General features: G+C 37.6%; 3 protein-coding genes across 3 annotated transcripts in view; 2 read left to right on the forward strand and 1 right to left on the reverse strand.

Moving 5' to 3' along the window:
• Window positions 1-3141: 3141 nt before the first annotated feature.
• LOC122662591 (splicing factor-like protein 1) lies at window positions 3142-8726 on the forward strand. Its single transcript, XM_043858265.1, has 2 exons — window positions 3142-3284; window positions 6187-8726. Exon 2 carries the CDS (start codon window positions 6250-6252, stop codon window positions 8542-8544), a length of 2295 nt encoding a protein of 764 aa, XP_043714200.1. The 5' UTR covers window positions 3142-3284; window positions 6187-6249; the 3' UTR covers window positions 8545-8726.
• Window positions 8727-9628: 902 nt separating this feature from the next.
• Window positions 9629-10233, forward strand: LOC122662649. The gene has a single exon (XM_043858353.1). It carries the CDS (start codon window positions 9663-9665, stop codon window positions 10179-10181), a length of 519 nt encoding a protein of 172 aa, XP_043714288.1. The 5' UTR covers window positions 9629-9662; the 3' UTR covers window positions 10182-10233.
• Window positions 10234-12085: 1852 nt separating this feature from the next.
• Window positions 12086-19288, reverse strand: part of LOC122654917 ((+)-neomenthol dehydrogenase-like) — a 68978-nt gene continuing 61775 nt past the window's right edge. Inside the window, exons 4-9 of the mRNA XM_043849177.1 lie at window positions 17074-17280; window positions 16055-16422; window positions 14038-14284; window positions 13838-13912; window positions 12555-12758; window positions 12086-12481 (exon numbers count right to left, since the gene is read on the reverse strand). Of these exons, the coding sequence (XP_043705112.1) occupies window positions 12101-12481; window positions 12555-12758; window positions 13838-13912; window positions 14038-14284; window positions 16055-16422; window positions 17074-17280 (1482 nt within the window). The 3' untranslated portion in view covers window positions 12086-12100. The remainder of the gene's footprint in view (window positions 12482-12554; window positions 12759-13837; window positions 13913-14037; window positions 14285-16054; window positions 16423-17073; window positions 17281-19288) is intronic.

Here is a 19288-nt window from a genome sequence, read left to right on the forward strand (position 1 = left end):
ATCTAAAGTAGAATGTTGGGTAGGTAAGAAGCAGTGTGTAGCTAAGAAAGGTTGAAGCCCTAGAGTTGTGTCGGTGTGTTATCCCCCCACTCACCCCCCCTCCCCCCTCTCCCCTCTCCCCTCTCCCCTCCTTTCTTTATTATTAGGCTACTAGTTCTCATAGGATCTATGTAGCTGAACCCATTAAGTTGGGATAAGGCTACGATGTTGTTGTTGTATACCTTATTTTCTACTTAACCTTTACAATGGAACAAATGGTATTTGTCCCCCTAGAATGATATCACTTTGATGGAGGGTCTTAAGATGTTATTTAATCCATAATAACATGTAATTTTGTTTTGTTTCATTTTCATCTTTAATCAAGGTGACAAAGATGTCGAAGTGTGCGTGCAAGAGAGAGAGAGAGAGGGGATTATACTTAATCCCGCAATGATATAATCAAGGACATAAACTTAAAAACAGAGAATTTGTTTAATTTAAGTAGGACCATAAATGGGATTAAGGCTGTTCAAAGTAGTTTTCCAATGTCTTTAAGATGATGTCCATGTCTCTTTATCCATACTTATCAACATATTTGTGAAGGAGAATGAATCCCGACAGTGTGAAGATTGGATCGAAATTTTCTTGGATGTAAGGTTTTCAGTACAAAACTTAATTGGGGAGAAAACAGGTTACCTGAGATCTACAAGTGTCATTCCTCCATGCGATCTTAGCTCTTCCTCATTCCAACCATCTTTAAATGTTATGTGAATTGAATTTTCGCAGGGAGCACATACAATCACTCTCACTTTAAGGTTTTATAAAACCCTACACACAAACACACAAACCCACAAACAAGGAATGTAAGAGGGGAGAGAGGCAAGGAGCCAAAATCGTGCTCTCTTTTATAAATCAAGAAGCCCACTTTTTTCCTACAAAAGTGGGCTTCTTTAATTGTGTCTATTTGGTATTCCTTATCTCATAAACAAACCTTATAATTGTCTACAATGAAAACTGTCATTGTTTACTACAAGAGAGAAGAGGTAAGATCTCATTGGTTTCTTATCAAATCCAAATATCTATTAATCTAATCTAGGATATTGTTATAATATATATATTAGACAAGTTAATTCCATTAACTCCTCAAAGTAGTAGATATCCGTAACTTAATTCAATTAATTACAAATTAGTCTCTCTACTAAACATTATTATATAATGGATTATGAGGCATGTAAATGTATTACTACAAAAACCAGAGTCCATCGAATATGATTGTACAAAAATCCTGTGTCAGTGATTGGACCAAAATATTTTAAAAAACAGTTGATAAATAATAAGGAAAAAGAATGTTGCTTAGTTGCGTGGTTCCTACGCCTAGACAAAGGAGGGTGTGAAATTATCACCTCATCTCCCGTGAAATAAAAAATTCGATCCATGTTGATGCTCTATACGTGATCTCATTGGCTCCCGTGCTAGTGTAGGGGCCACGTGATCAGACAACAATCATTTTCCCTAAATAATATTAGTTTTTTTTAAAAATATATATATAAATTTGTAAACACTTTACAAAATCGTTAGCGGATCCAGATCCAGATCTCTTGTCTAATTACACACAAACATTTTCTCTCATTCATATTCCCCAATAGGGTAGTGGATTTCATGTCAAGCGCCTCTCTCATTCACGCTCAAACACTTAATCCAGTACACCAATATATAGTCAATGAGATATCAATCTTTTTGGTGCACTAAAATCCATGATATGTAACCGCAACGATAAAGACCTCTTAGGTTAAGAGGCCAATCAAATTCTACTAACAAAAATCTCTTTCCTCATCAACTGGCAGTAAACACATCCAAGACTCTCATGTGATCCAGTTCAATGCACACATTGTATGGGACTCATACTTGTGCCTTGGAACCTTCATTCCTAAGAATAGTGTGATGACCATATGAACACGAAATCCAATCTTATCCCTAGTCGAGAATGATTTTAAATGAATACCTAAGAACAACCATAGCCCATTAATAATCACAGACAACAAAATTATTTAAATATTAAATTAAAATTCAGATTTGGTCGACCCACTTCAAACCATTTGAATTATGTTATGTAGTTCTGTGTCTAGGCATAGGAGCCACGTGGGCCACGCGACTAAGTAACATTCTTTTCCCCATTGTTTTTTTATAAAGGACCAAAAACAAAGTAATTAAACAAGGGAAAAAAGATTGCTACACTACCCTTGTATAGATTCCTTTATACCCTCGTCACATAATAAATAGTGGGACTCACACTGACATTTTTTCTCTCTCCTATTCTGATTATGTGGATCCCATATAGACTCCATATTGTCTACATCCAAAAATAGTTTTTCATTCCTAATAGTAGTAACACACCTAATTAGCAAGTGACATAATATACTTATCCCTAACTTTTATAACATCTCTATTCCTTGGTTTTCTTATTTCTGTAATTCAGATACTTTGCCACAATTCTATGCAAAATATTTCATGTGTGACCGTACATCATGGTTCTAAGTATCGGTATCGTATCGATCGTATCGGGCAATACATATCGGTTTTGCTAGTCATTTATACCGATATCGTATCAATAGTATGGTACGGACAAGGGGGTAAATTGGTCAAAAAACTCATTTTTAAGTAGATTCAAGGGTAATTTTGTCCGATACAGTCGATCCAGACTGATACCGTATCGATTTTGTAGGTTACCGATACCCATTCCAATACCATGCACTAAAACCATGTCGTACGTTGTACTTGGAACCCTTCAAAGAGTATGAATTCACTTGGGAAGTAGTTTTCTATCTGGAAGAGTGGTATACGCCAACAATTCCTTGTCTCTATCTCTCTCCTCCTCTAAACAATGGATAGAGATGACTTTTTATATGGGAAGGAGAAAGATAGACTCATGGGAGTACTGACGTAGCCGCGTAGGTCCTACCTTAAAATACTAAGCACCCGCTATTTATGAAGGTTTCTTTTTTAAAAAATTTATTTTTAAAATCAAAGTATCAAACAAGGAAAACATTTTTATTTTTTTTGTTTTTTTATGCACGCTGCCTACGTGGTAAATGTTATAATACCGTTAGTTGCTTATTTGCATTCCCAAGATTAAAGAAGTCCCTTTACATCGCAACGTTTTTGTCATTCTTAAGCCGGAGAGAGAAAATACTGAAGTACTGATACGGCGAGCTTCTGCGCAAGGTTTCCGATTCCGAGCGTCATTGGAATTTCGAACGATCTCTCATCGTTTAGGGAATCATTTCGATATTTGCAGCTTCGAACAGGTTCGTTCTCATCGAAACTCAATTTGTTTTCAGATTTCTCCACATAATTCAATCGAGAACGCGTGGCGGTTCTTCTTCTTGATTCAATGTTCTTCAATTGTATGAATTCTGAAAGTTTACGAAATCAGTGTTGATTTCATCTCTTCTTGATGCTTTTTTTTTTTTTTTTTTTAATGATGAGCAGTTAGTTTTTTCTCCTTCAATTAATGGAACTCCATGATTGCTAGTTTTGGGTTTCATTTCGCTCTATCATTCTTTTACGTTAGGAGAGCGATTGAATCGGTTTCTTTCTTTTCAATAGAAAGAACAGATCATAGGTGACCGCGGTTCTACATTGCGATAAACATTGAAGCCACAAAGACTGTTCAATTTAATTTCATCTCAAAGGCCGTTAGGTGTCCATCTTGGACAATGCTTGCATTTCTAGGTTTTAGTAGTTACTTAATATATAGGTAAAGAGAAAAAGTGGGACCAAAAGATGTTGTTTGAGAAAGGGAAAAGAATATCCTATCCTGTTCTTGTATAAGATTTTTTTCTCTTATTCAACATTACAATGCAGATATTGGATTCTGCGGTTGGAGCACCGTGAAGCTGAGAAAATCTGGCAATTTATGCTTCCACCGACATATTATGTTCTCCTGAAGTATACAAATATTTGATAGTAATTTTTCATTTGACGGTTGACTGCATCTCTACTGACCAATACTCTGTTGGTTTTTTCTTGGAATTTGGCAGATATATATTTAGTTGCTTTATCTTTTTCTTCCAGTGGGATGCTTATTTTTCTGAAGAAGTGCTCGTGTCTTTCTTAGTTGGGCTGTTCTTTGAATTGTCTCGCAGTCTATTCTGAGGAAAACCATTTGATGATTAGTTATTAAAGGTGCAGATGGATGTTGTTTGGGACAATGAGCTCCTTTTTATTATTCTTCTACTGGTTCTAACAATATGAGAACTAACTAAATATATCAGTTTCTGGTGTCTCTTTCTCATATGAGCATATCCAAAGATAAGCATGCAAAGAAGATTTTTTATTTTAATAATATATCTTTATTAAATGATTAGGTAAATGATTGCCCCTTATTTAAATCTGTAATGAATTTGTGGGGTTTCATACTAAAAATTTCTCCTCTTTAGATGTAGGGCTTGGTTATGTTGGCAGCTGCCTCAGCACTATGTTTGTGATTATGAGGATCTTTTCTGTTCTTCGCTTGAGTTAGCGTTGGTTATTATTTAATTCAACAACTGCCAGATTAATTTAGGTGAGGGTGTTCCAATTTACAGAGAATATAATCAGATACCTCCTTCTCATGTAGAAAATGCTAGAGTTAGAGAGAGCAAGCAGGGGAGGATATGGTGTCAATTTATTTTGTAAAATATTGAACAAATAGGGACCCTTAAAGGAATCAGGAACAACGTTAATAAAGTAATAATATTTTGTTATTATTATTATTACTTTATTATGTTATCTTTAATTCACACACAGCAGAACCTGAAACATGCAAAGCTCTCTGATTAATCCATTGGCTCAAACTCATTCCGTCCCCCCCTCTCCCCCGGCGAAAGAAAAGAAAAAAGGAAAAAAGGAAGAAGAAATTATTGAAGGGTATAAGTAGGAAAACAACAGTATAGGAATGATAAGATCTTAAACTTTGTAAAGATGCCATGGGTATCACTCAGTGAGTACATTGACTGAAATATAGCTTTCTTTTCCTTGTTAGCAAACCAATCAAAATGTCTGACTTTAAGGTTCTATGATTTTGATATTGGAGAGTTGTGGTAGTGCTGGAAAAAGAAAATGATACTTTGGTTGTAACTATGTGGTTTAGGAAGGTGATCTAAGGTCACATAGACCTAGATGATGGTTTAAGAACAGACAACTATTCGAGCCATGCAAGCCTGTCATGTTATGCAAGAACCTGCGAAGCCTGTCATATTTGATCTAAATGGTACAAATATTTGCACCAACTTATTTGGTATTTGGTAAGAGTTATGTTATTTAAGAGCTTGATGGTTTGTCTTACGTTTCTGAAGGTGCTAGCATGCTTCACTGATACTGTAGTACGGTTTGTAGGTAGTCCCTAGACCTAGAATGGAATCCTGCTTTCGTTTAGTGCTGGTAGAACCACAACCAGTACTTGGGCCAACATCCCCCCCCCCCCCCCCCCAAAAAAAAAATGACCTTACATTTATGTGAACTTTGGGAATTGTAGACAACCTTTATTGTATTCTGGCCTGCTACCTTAAGTCACACCTCATGGGAGGGACATCCATAGCAAGCAGCACTGGTGGAGCCACAAATTTTCCTCACCCTGTTTTTAAGTCTGTTTCCCCATGTCTTAGCTGTAGATTTATATGTTTCTGTTGGATGTGATTCCCACAAAATTGTCATTTGTGAAGTTAAATTTTAACAAGGTTGGGGTTCATTGGTAATGGTTATCTGAGTTCTCTTGAAATCCTTGAACATTGAAAATTAGCATGTGCAGCACAGATCTATTTTTTCATATGGCCATGAAAATGACATGAGACACTGCTTCTGCTACGGTTATAGCATTTACATGTTTCATTATCTAACAGAAATTTGGTTGGTCCAATATATTTTTCTCTTCTGTTAGTGTAAAAATTTAGATAAGTCTCCATCATCTTCCTGTGATTGTGTATTTTGTAATTACAGAAAGGGTAAAGAATATTTAGTTGTTGTGTCTGATGCTTGTGAACATGCATCCCCCTACATATATTCCGCCATCCATGAATAGAAACATTTTTGGTTCTGTTGTTTGCCCAGACGAGCAAGTGGAACTGGTGGAACATGTTCCTTAAATGTGTGAATATATTTTTTGGGAGTACCTGTGATTTCCTTTTGCATATATATATATTCTGATGTCTTTTGGTATCTTTGATGCAGCAAAAACATCTTGGGTGAGATCCCACACCATCTGTGACCTCATATCTGGTATCCAAAGCAAAGATGAAATCTGAGGAAGAATCAACTAAGGATATATGTAACGAACCGGAGGAGGAACTATCTGAGGAGCCTTCAGAAGAATCTGTCTCTCAGCAGTCTTCTGAGAGTGACAATGAAGAAACTGAACAACCAAGTGAGGAACTCAAAGAGGAACTAACTTGGGACACATCAGGAAAACATGTTTCTCAATTATCCTCAGACATTGAAAGTGATTTGACTGAACAGCCAAGTAAAGAACCATATGAGGGCCCATTAGAGGAATCTTTGTCTCAATCACTTTCAGAGAGTGACTCTGATGCCAATAAATGCCACACAGAATCTGTGTCAATCAATTCGAAGGAAAAGAAGAGGTCATTGGATGTCACAGTTGGTGATTCAGGTTCATTGCAAGTTCATCCTTCACGAAAGAAGTGCAAGCAAGAGGAGTACATAGAACCAGAACCAGATATTGGTTATACTCTAATAGATCTCCACAACGAATCTGGAAGTTCCACATTATTTGTTAATGCTGAAAATACTTCTGAGCAGCAGGACCGCACCGGAAGTGCAGGAAAGCTAAGGCGTAGTAGGGATGAACAACCTGAAGTTGGTGGGGAAGAAGGTGAAGGTGATAGAATGAGTAAAAGAAGGAAAACCAGGTGGGCCGTGGAAGATTCTCAGTTAAAAATGATGGGCCCAATTCAACTGCCTGATTTCATAAAAGACAGTGTTACTGGAGCTGATTCTGATCCTGAAATTCAAGAGTTGAAAATGAAGCTTCTTGAGACAAACAGGAAGCTGCAAGAATCAGAGATTCACTATGACAGGCCAAAAGAAGAAAGATCCCCTTCTCCTCCTTCAGTGTATGATAAACTTGGAATTAGAATGAACTCAAGGGATATCAGTTACAGGGAGAAACTTATTCAAGATCGGCAAGCTATCATTTTAAAGTTGATTCAGAAGAACCCCATGTTCAAACCTCCCTCTGATTTCAAGCCGTCAAAGCTCTACAAGAAAATTTACATACCTTTAAGGGAATACCCTGGGCATAATTTCGTTGGTCTCATAATTGGTCCCCGTGGGAACACACAGAAGAGAATGGAGAAGGAAACTGGGGCTAGGATTGTAATAAGAGGTAAAGGCTCTATTCTAAAAAAGAGGGCACATCAGAAGCCTGATCCCTCAGATAATGATGATTTGCATGTGTTGGTAGAGGCAGACAATCAGATATCACTGGATGCAGCTGTGAAAATGGTTGAAAAGCTACTTAATCCAGTGGGTGAAAGAATTAACAAGCACAAACTTGCCCAGTTAAAGGAGCTAGCTGTGCTTAAGGGCATGCTCAGAGATGAGAGCTTGTGCAGAAAATGTGGTGAGCGGGGACGCAAGCAATATGCTTTCCCTAGTCAGAAGTCAACTTTTGAAATTGATTTATGTGATATATGTCGGGGCAGCAGCCATCCAGCTACAAACTGTGCATTGGCAGCATCCACTCCAGTTAGCAACATTGACCATCAACATCATAGTTTTGCTGACTTTGGAAGTGGAGGTCTAACTTTTGGTGCCTCAACAGTTTCAGGAATCATTGAACTGGGACGTAGCGACTACAGGTTGTTTCCTTCACCATCCTATGGTCATTTTTCTCACCCTGGTGTCAGCCCAACTCCAAATCCAGGAAGCTGTAAGCAGGGGCACAAGCAATACGCTTTCCCTAGTTGGCAATCAACTTTTGAAATTGATTTATGTGATATATGTCGAGGCAGCAGCCATCCAGCTACCAACTGTCCATTGGCAGCGTCCACTCCAGTTAGCAACATTGACCATCAACGTCATAGTTTTGCTGATATTGGAAGTGGAGGTCTCACTTTTGGTATCTCAACAGTTTCAGGAATCATTGAACTGGGACATAGCAACTGCAGGTTGTCTACTTCACCATCCTATGGTCATTTTTCTCACCCTGGTGTCAGCCCAACTCCAAATACAGGAAGCAGATGCGGTAAAGAAGTTGATGACAGAAATATATATGTGGGCTATCTTCCTCAGACTGTGGATGACAATCAATTACGAAATCTGTTCTCTCCTTTCGGCATGATAACTGCTGCAAAAGTAATCAAGGACACAAGCACTGGATTGAGTAAAGGCTTTGGCATTGTTAGGTATGATGATCCCACAAATGCAGTAGCTGCTGCGGCACACATGCAGGGTCAAACAATTGACGGAAAAACCTTGGTAGTAAGAGTAGTAAGGCGCTTTCCAAATGTAGGATCCTCAGGAAGTGCCTTCTTCCAAAGTGCACAGGATCTCCACCAGTGTTTCTAGACGGTGATGGTTCAACAGCTTGGCCAGGCCCACCGGACTTGAGGACTCCTTTCCTAAGAGTGATGGTGTAGGTTTGAGTTCCTTAACCAATTTCTTTGTGCCCACAGGTTCCTTCAGCAATCAGTTGCCTTCATTTTATGGGGGTTATCAAACCAAAATTCTTTCTCATCATCTGTAAATTGGTTTTGAGATTAGAAATAATGCATCAGCAGCTCAAAAGATGTTAGAGATTCATAACTTCTGTTTGTTCATCATGTATTATATAGTTCACCTGGGTGGCTGGATCGTGCTTGATTGTCCAATGCTGCAGTAGTTAATGGAGACATATTCGCCAGGCCAGCCTGTGCATGCGCTTTCCAGCTACATCCTTTAACAGTTTAACTGGTGCGGACAAGATATCTTAGTAAGCTTTGATTACATTCAACTAAGCTACCTGTTAGATCGACTATGAATATTCCCCGATTATTTCCAATAAAGCCAATAGCATGACTATAGATACTACTGCAGGTGCAGAAAATTGAATGTTTAAAGATCATCTAGACAGCAAATTTTCAGGTCTCTGACAAGTTTTCTACTTCTAGACTGCAAATTTGAAGTTTGAAGTTTGAACTTCTAGGTCAGGAGCATGGTTTTAAATCGTAATCAGAAGAATCGGATGAAATCTGCCTTTAACCCCTAGATTTTGGAAGATGATCAGCCGAGCCCGATTGGCCTGAATCGGATTGGCTTGGCCAATTCCAAATCCGATTCCGATTCCGATTCTTGAATACGTGGCCATGAGTATCCAAGAATAAATAGATAGTGCAAGTCATCTCAGTAGGTCTATAATCAATCAATGAGTTCGGATGATTACGTATAGAAAGACAAATGGAGACTAGGTGTTTTTGTTACTTAGTTTGGAAATAGGGGAGGTACGTGAAAATTTTCGAACCTCACGGATAAAAGCGTACATAAGTCATACCTAAGGGAGGTAGGTCAAATTTTCTCAAAAACAAAAAAAAATTTCCTCTATGAAAATCTTGTCCGTCCAATTTCATTTCCTTGTCTGGCATTTAAAACTTGCCAGGCATCACTTCGTTTCACTTTCTCACCTCTAAAACTCAGATACTCTGAGTCTGATGGGGTTATCAGCATCGAAGAGGGTGGAGAAAGCCCTTCAAGACTCTCCGGAATTCAACGCTGCCTGCAATTCTGTCTACGAAGAATGCCTCGAAATGGCCCAACACATCGACGCCGGCGTACGGCCCTACCAGCTCGCCAGCGCTTCGGAACGCCTGCATCAGAGACTCTATTCTTCACTTCAACACGTTCATCTCTTCAAGAAGTGGCTCCCAACGCCTCCCAGTCGGACCCAGATAGACAAGGCGATACGAGTCATTATTGAACGATTCAAGATTCCATCCGATGGAGGTGAAACTCTATGTCTGTTGGAGTTCAAGGCCTTTGCCGTGGAGCTCTTCACAGATGCCATCGTGTCTAACGCTAGTAAAGCGGTTCTCCGAAGAATCCCAATTGGACTCGCTGGAATTGTCGGAATCGGAGCCGCTACGCGGTCGGGAAGGGATTTGGTGGGGATTGTGATGGGGATTTACTCTCTCGGCATTGCCGCAGTTGTCTATGGTAGTCTTTCTGGTTAGGGTTTCTTCACTTTTTCTTCTTCTTGCGTCTCTCCCCTCCCCGAACTGTATTAGAAAATAAATTAAAATTATAGGGGCAGTTTCGTCCACATAATAATGATAGAATGCGTTGAGTCTCGCAGGAATGATCCTGCTACAAGCTAGCAGTCAAGGAAATGGAATAATTCACTTCCCCTTTAGGTTTATAAATACCTTCTTAGGTTTTAGTATTTTTTTTAATACCCTTTAAGTATTATCCCATTTCCTTGGCTGGCTGCCAGCCTTGTAGGAACATTCTTGCAACAAGTGTAACAGTAAAATTTCGGCCAACTCTTTACAGAATAATGATAGAAAAGTCAGACGATTTATAAAGTTACAACAATTGCCAAAGTCCTATGCCTAGTGCAAATTAGCACTTCCACCGTTGTATGGTGGTCCCCTTGCTATCCAAACTGTTACAATCCCAATTATATTTAAATCTAAAAAAATTGATAATTTCAAAAAGGCCATTAAAGGATTAATATTTTTGAAGGCTTTAAGATGGAAAAAAGTGATTATTTTAGTTTATGGGATCAATCATCATTAAGGAATGTTATATAGAAGATGATGTTGCATAGAGAATTCAAGTAGGATGGATGAAATGGAGAGATGTATTTGGAGTATTATGTGATCGAAAGATTTTTTTATAGTTTAAAGGAAAAATTTATAATATAATCGTACGATTGATTATGATGTATATTGCAGAATATTGGACAGTTAAGAAACGTCATATAGATAAATTAAGTGTAACAAATATGAGGATATTGAGATAGATGTATGAAAAAATTAGAAAAGATAAAATAAGATATTATCATATTTGATATGATTTGGGAGTTGCCTAATTCAAAAAAAATATAACAAAGTCATCTGAGGTGGTATAGATTGGAGGAGTGAATTGAGTCAGATTGAATAGACATAAAGGAAGGTGCACTAATAGACATACATGGGACACATGCTAATGCATGGGAAGGTGTTTGATTGATTTAGGCCTGAAATTGGCCAGTGTGACTAATCTAGACCTCCTTTTTTTAGGTTGAAAATAACCATATCAGCTATATATATGGTAGGACATGTAGGAAAGTTTTGGAACCTATTTCTTAACTTTACTGCCAATAGTACATGCTCTCTTGTATTCTCTCTCTTTCATGACCATATAGACTCCTTATATACGAATTGTGATGCATTTCCATCCTATGCGCCTATTGGCTTGGAATGTAAGATGCCAATATACACCAACAATATGTCGATCCTTTGCTTTCAATTTCAACAATTGGCAGTTTGGCTATCTTGTATGAATAATCATCAGCTATTCAACTCATACCTAGCAGAAAAAACATGCTTCCATCTTCTTCTATTAAATTATAAAGGACTGAGTTTCCCTCTACCCATGGTGAATGAGATCCCATTCACTGAGGGGCGGGAGAGAGCTGGAATGGGTATCGGGAGGGTATTTTGGAACATACTAAAGCTTAGGAGGGGTTTGTGAACCCTAGGATGATGGTTGAACCGTCCTCTATAGGTGGAGGAAAACTTTGTCCAATTAAAAGCACACATCAAATCAAACTGAAGATTTAAAAACACGATTAAGTAATAAATATTTATATATTATATTATTACATAAATATATCCATAAGAAGAGTTATTGATGATCTTGGCGATGCATCACTTATTATAAGGTGTGACTAGGGAAGAGGCATATATCCCACTTATTTAAACCTTAGGCATTCCTAAACCATCAAGGAATGCAATCTCCTAAATCTAGAGCCTTATTGCCCAATATGGATTTTCCTTACATGGATTGAAGAAGATTTTTTTTTTTTTTTTTTTGGATCTCCAGTATTCATGTTTGCCCCCCACGAATGAGAAGATCAATCATATCTGTAACTCTCTTGATTGTTGAATTAGAAGGTAGAAACTTCCATCTGATCAAAGAAGAGCCCAGAAGGGCCATCATCATCAGCTAACAAAGCCAACTTGACAAGTGCTCTAGCACCTTCTTCAGCTGTCAATATCCCTGTGTTACCTGTTATGTCTGTTTTCACATAACCAGGATGAACACAGTTTATGCCCAATTTGGGAAACTTCTTGGCAAGAATCCTTGTATATGCATTAATGGCAGATTTTGAGACTTTATATGCTGATATAGTTAATGGCCATCCATTAGCCTCCAACATATCCTCTTTGAAATCCTTGAGAAACAATTGCAATAGATCATCCAATCTCTCTTCAATTAGATAGTCACTGTTATCCAATTCTACTTTAACCTTCTCGTTGGTTATGAACTGAAACAATGATTGGAAAATGAAATACAATTAAAAAAAGATGTAGAGTAATCAAGATTAGTTAGTTCATTACCTTGAGCTGTCCTAGCATAGAAGAGACATTAACTATTCTTGTTGAATTAGACAGCTGAAGGAGGGGAAGTAGTGCTTCTGTGACTAATTTGGTTCCATAGTAATTCGTCTTCAAGCAATCTTCTGCTTTCTCACAAGTTTGCTTCATTTTTTCCATCAACTTCTTGTCATTCTCATCTATCTTTTCATCCAACCAGTCACCATTCTAGTATCCCAAAAAATAAGTTGTCATACTTATTTGTTATTAAAGCAAACATCAAGAAACACGAAGAAACTGAACAGATTCAAGTAAGGATGACACAAAGATTTAACATGGTTCACACACCAATTTGATGTGCTACATTTACAGGTGAAGTTGATGATGATTCACTATGGCTCCGTTTGGTTGCAAGGGGAATTAAAGGGAAGAAAAGAGAAAATTTTCAAACCTAAAAGAGAAACTTTTATAATCATTACCCCATATGATTGTATGAACTATTTAAATTTCTTACCATATTTAGTAAAGATACATTTTACAAGTAATATTTATTTTACATTTTAAACCAAAGAGAAATGGATGCAAAGTAAAATGAAATTTAATAACCAAATATGGAATGATTTGGAGTTAGATATATTGTCACATGATGTCATATGGGATAATGATTAAAAAAATTCCTTTTTTAAGTATGAAAATTTCACTTCCCTTCCCTTTAATTCCGTTTGCAACCAAACGGAGCCTATGTGATGGATGAAAAATACAATTGAGATCTCTTAAGAACACCAAAAGTCGCAACAAGAACTCTCCCCAGAAAACCCTAACACAAAAATCTCCAGATCACACACCTCTCTCTCTCTCTTGCTTACACACAACATGACAATAAAAGAAAAGTAATAATACTCCGCCAAGTCGGGTCTTGGGCCTATCGGCCCAAGCCCTTTGCTACCATCACAAACCTCACAAAAATTTCCTCTCGGAACGCCATAAAAAAGACTAGAGCAAGAATTCAAGACACACATAACATTAATTATCCATGAGCTGCAATATATATATATATGAAGCTAATCGTTTATTTGCTCACAGCAGCCTCAAATATTTGGTAGAACCAAGTCAAATATCCTATCACAAAAAGTTTATAAACATGCCCTTGTTCTTCAACCAATCAAGGTTTTTAAATGTGAAATCATCAAACCTATAGTTTAAAGAAACACACAGCAAGAAAGCGGTTGCATATATGTTTAACACAAAAAAATTGGTTCTTATAAGTTCCAAAATTACCAAACAGAAAGTTACATTTTGGGACTTACTAAAGCATGTTCAATAAAGGTTCTTGCAACCTCAGGATCTGTAAACATTACTCCACCCTCACCTGCATTGTTCACCTGCAAAATAATTAAATCTTCAAACTCAGAGGAAATCCATATAATGAGTTCTTAAGCTCTCGGCCGGTCTGTCTTTGTAGAGATTCATATAAAATTAAATTTGGGATCTACTGGTACATCCTCACCAAGATATCAAGTTTTCTGAAATGGGTTTCAATAAAGCTTGCAAGTGAAGCAATGCTTGCAGGATCCTGTACATCTAGTTGATGAAAAACGACATTATCAAGGAATCCAGATGTTTTGAGAGACTCAACAGCTTCAATACCCCTCTTCTCATCTCTAGCAGTTAGAACAACCATTATCCCATTGGAAGCTAGCTGACGACATATCTCCAATCCAATTCCTTTATTAGATCTTGTAACTACTGCACATCTACTCAAAGGAAACAAACTTGTAATTATAAGCACTACTGGGCAAAAAAAATTCATGGTAGTAGATCGAAGATAACACAATAATACCTCTTTGTTTGTTGGTTAAAATTGGTTCTTTCCATCATATATATCTTTTTATGCAAGAGATCAATGGAAGATGAACCCGTTGGGCTTGATTAGAGGAAGACTAGTACATTTTTTTTTTTTAATCTCTTGCCTTGGTTTTATAGGAAGGAACCATTCAATAATTGGGGGAGAACGTTTGGTTGTTGATTTTTGTTTCTCTTTTCTTTTCTTTCGATAGGTACCCTTAACTTGGAGAGTCCATGACCTCTTTTTGTGAGTGCATAAAAGTTATTGAAAAACTCAATGCATAAATATACATACATGAGATGCATGCTAATACAACGAAGGTATTTGATTGAATTAGGGCTGAAATTTGACACTTGCGACTATTACAGACCATGACCTCCCTATCCAACGGCTAAAATAACCACATCAATTGGTAGGGCATGTAGGAAAATTTGAGAACCTTGTTTCCTAACTATACTACCGTACATGCCTTCTCATACTATAATTTTTTAATTTTTATCCTCCCAAGTGCAGTGGCCGCACTTTAAATGTGCATTGGGCAGTGCACCACACTTTAGAGGATGAAAATCTCTCATACTTTGTGTCATCACTGACACTCTCTCTCTCTCTCTTCTCTATGGTCTTATGGGCCCCCCTATAGGGGTGTCAATCAGTCGGGGCTAGCCAAACCTCACAGTGCTTAAAGCCTGCACCATGACCACCCGTTTATATAATCAGGCCAAGCTTGGACAAGCTTGGTCGGGCTCGAGCTATAATCGGATAATATAATCAGGCCTTAAACAGTTCAGAACTGGGCTATGGGCTTGTTTAAATCTAAACGAGCTTTAAACAGTGCAGCCATTTCCGAGTAGTGTGACGTCCTATTTTGTTCCTTTGCAAATCTAGGATTTGTGACTCCACCCAAGTAAGGTTCGATCTAATTTTTAAAATGCTGACAAGTGACAATCATTACAATCACTTTATTCGCCTCTAGACTTGGATGTCTTTTTTAATACTTCAAATTATAATTGTTTATTTTCATTGTGCTCTCTTGGGTGCAATTAGAGTGGGTGAGAAATCTGCTACTGTAATAGTGTAATTGGTGCAACATTTCAGGTAAAATATCTCCAATTTGGTAAATTTCATATAATTTTCTTTTAATTTTAACACACAGGTAAATATTGACACAGCCACACAGGGGAGACCGAAAGAGGGAAGGGGAGGGTAAGTTTACAAGTTAAAGGGTTGGGCTAGGTTGGAAATAGAATTGGTCGGTCCGGTCAGGCGCCCGACGGATTAGAACCCCACACTGGGACCACCCGATTATTAAATGGGTTGGGCTTAAACCCAACAAACGGGCCAGACTTTAACCGGGCGGGCTCAGTAGGGCCTGCTAGGCCGGGCCTGGAACCCCTAGCCCCCTATGTATGAACCGTGATGCATTGCCATCCTGTGCGCCCTTTGGCTTGGGATGTAGGATGCCAATATACATCAGTAGTGTATCGATCTCTCTACCTCAATTTCAATCATTAGCGGCTTGGCCAATGGAAAGAACATGCTTCCATTATCTTCTCTTAAATTAAAATTGCACATTAAGTAGGGCATATTTAGATCTTATATTATTACATAAACATAGCCTTAAGAAGAGTTATTAATGATAAGATATCTTTAACTCTCTTGAGTCTTGAATTAGAAGGTGGATACTTCCATTTGATCAAAGAAGAGCCCAGAAGGGCCATCATCAGCTAACAAAGCCAACTTTACAGGTGCTTTAGCACCTTCTTCAGCTGTCAATATCCCTGTGTTACCTGACATGTTTGTTTTCACATAACCAGGATGAACACAGTTTATGCCCAATTTGGGAAATTTCTTGGCAAGAATCCTTGTATAAGCATTAATGGCAGCTTTGGAAACTTTATATGCTGATAAAGTTAAAGGCCAGCCATTAGCCTCCAACATATCCTCCTTTAAATCCTTGAGATACCATTGCAATAGCTCATCCAATCTCTCTTCTGTTAGATCTTCGATGTTATCCAATTCTGCTTTAATCTTCTCGTTGTGAATTAACTGAAACAATGATTGGAAACTGAAATGCAATTAAAATATAGAAATCCATTGCATGTTTCTGAGTATTGAGCTAATCCCACATCAGCTGTGGGTGCTCCGACTATCAAGTATAAGAGCCAGCACAATAGGCCACTCCACTTTGAACCAATTGGTTTTAAGATGGAAGCTTAATATGGTATCAGAGAGGTTATGTTGGCCCTTCGTCGATGATGGGCCCTGCTACACCCACAAGAAGACCTGCACGTAAGGGGGAGTATTGAGGTAATCCCACTTGGCTATGGGTGCTCCAACCATCAAGTATAAGAGTCACAAGAGCCCACCCCACTTTGAACCAATTGGTTTAAGATGGAAGTTTAATACTGAGAAAGCAGAAACTATAAATGCATTATTTATAACTTGGTATATTTATCCATCCATTACATCTCATACTTAAAATTCACTAAGATTAAGGATTTACTAAGCCTAGAGCTAAGCTAAGTCACTTGGTTTTGATAGTCATCTAGACCTTAGCTCATTGATTGGTTTGATCAATAACCAGAATAGGGTCAAGAGTCTCACTTCGAATTCCAAAGCAGAAAACTAGAATAAAAGAAAAGAATTCAGAAAGATGAAAGAACATATTATAGTTATCAAGTTGAGTTAGTTGATTACCTTGAGCTGTCCTACTATAGAAGAGACATTGACTATTCTTGTTGAATTGGAAAGCTGAAGGAGGGGAAGTAGTGCTTCTGTGACTCTTTTGGTTCCATAGTAATTCGTCTTTAAGCAATCTTCACCCTTCTCATAAGGTTGCTTCAATTTTTCAACTATAATCTTGTCATTCTCATCCATATTTCCATAATCCAACCAGTCGCCACTCTAGTATATATGCAAAAGTAAAAAACAAAAGTCATTATTCTTATCCATTAGCTGAAAGATATTATTCTTTTAAATGAAGCTAGTTGTTTATTTGCCTGTATCCAAGCTACATGGCTAGTTTGTGCTCTTTGGACTTTTCAAACTTAACGAACTGAACATCTGAGTAGCTAAAGAAAGCTTTTGAATAGGAAAATTTGGTCACGAATTTACAATGGAAAAACTTTTGTTCGTTGTAAGAAAATGAAGTAACGTGAGAGAGATTGAGACACAGAGAGGAAGAGAAAAGACACAGAGAATTATTGTGGTTCAGTCATAGATAGACCTACGTTCACAGTCAAGAAAACCTTTCTTATCTCTTTTTCCTTGTGTGACAATCCTTATAAAAGGATACTGAAAAATTCTTTTATAGAAATAGGATATTTAATTAAGGAAACATCCTTGCTGTTATTCTCTTGATTATCCTTTTGATTGAGACCCCAATTGGTGATTGATACCCTTTCTATAATCATTGAGATGATTAGCATGATTGTCTTGATTGATAATCTTGTTTGGTTGATTGATTTCTTTCCCATCTTTAGATGATATGAGAATCTCTTGAACCAGTTGGTTACTAGATGATGACTTGGAATCTATATCTTTAGCATAAGATCATTGAAGTAAAGGTTGGTCATAAATTTGAAGAATTTGCTTCTACACGGAAATAAGACCTTCGATCGAGAACAAATATTGGACTGGGCCTCATATGTATATATTCAACAAGGAGCATAGTATACAAATTAAGACACCCGAAGGAGAACAATAAGAGAGATAAAAAGGGGTGGGTGTTACATTCATGAAGGATACAGGGATTCTCCAAGAAGAAACAATATGACGATTCCTAGCTACTATTGTTAGGTACAACGGGAATATCTGAACCAAGTTTCCTCCTAATATCAAAAGCAATGGCATCACAAATCTGTTGGTACGTCCTAGAACTACATGTCCATATTCTAAGATTCCTCTCATATCAGACATGGTACACCGCTACATGCGCAAACTCATATATTTACTACAACTAAGTCAAATATCCTTTCGCAAAAAGTTTATAAAAATGCTCTTGTACTACAAGCAAACAAGGTTTTTAAACGTGAAATCATCAAATCTATAGTTGCACATATGTTTAAAACAAAATTATGCTGGGGGTACGATGTTTTGTATTCCGTCGCTTGGTTTGTGGGTTGATTCCAAAGGGCTTTATGGGTATTCCGGAAAAATTCTTGTAAAGGGTGTTGCTTCAAATATATAGCGAGAGTTCTTTCTTTGAAATGAAATCTGAGAGAAGTGTGAGAATGAGCGGTTGTAACCCTATTCTCCATTGATAGTGAAACTGATCTCATCTCACCATGGACGTAGGTAATCTTACCGAACCACATAAATCCTTGTGTTCGTGTGTGTGATTGTTGTTTGCGATTTTCATTCTTTTCTGCATCGTTATAGGATTCGTTTTCAACATCTAATACGTTCCAAAATTCTCAAACTAAAAGTTATGTTTCGGGACTTACTACACTACGTTCGGCAAAGGGTCTTAAAACCTCAGGATCTATATTCATCATTCCAATCTCAGCTGCGTTGTTCACCTGCAAAAAAAATTAAATCTTCAGTTTCACAAGGATCCTTTGTATGAGTGACAAGGTGTTATTAGAACTAAGTAGTGGAGGGTAGAGATTCATATAAAATTAAATATGGGATCTGCTGATCCATCCTCACCAAGATATCAAGTTTTCCGAAATGGGTTTCAATAAAGCTTGCCAGTGAAGCAATACTTGCAGGATCCTTTACATCTAGTTGATGAAAAACCACATTATCAAGGAATCCAGATGTTTTGAGAGACTCAACAACTTCAAGACCCCTCTTCTGGTCTCTAGCAGTTAGAACAACCATTATCCCATTGGAAGCTAGCTGACGACATATCTCCAACCCAATTCCTTTATTTGATCTTGTAACTACTGCACACCTACTGAAACGAAAC

This window comes from Telopea speciosissima, chromosome 1 (genome assembly GCF_018873765.1).
Source record: "Telopea speciosissima isolate NSW1024214 ecotype Mountain lineage chromosome 1, Tspe_v1, whole genome shotgun sequence".
NCBI lineage: Eukaryota > Viridiplantae > Streptophyta > Magnoliopsida > Proteales > Proteaceae > Telopea > Telopea speciosissima.

What these genes read in the sequence shown, in the direction of transcription:
- LOC122662591 (XM_043858265.1), top strand. Translation starts at nt 6,250, where the DNA reads ATGAAATCTGAGGAAGAATCAACTAAGGATATATGTAACGAACCGGAG.
- LOC122662649 (XM_043858353.1), top strand. Translation starts at nt 9,663, where the DNA reads ATGGGGTTATCAGCATCGAAGAGGGTGGAGAAAGCCCTTCAAGACTCT.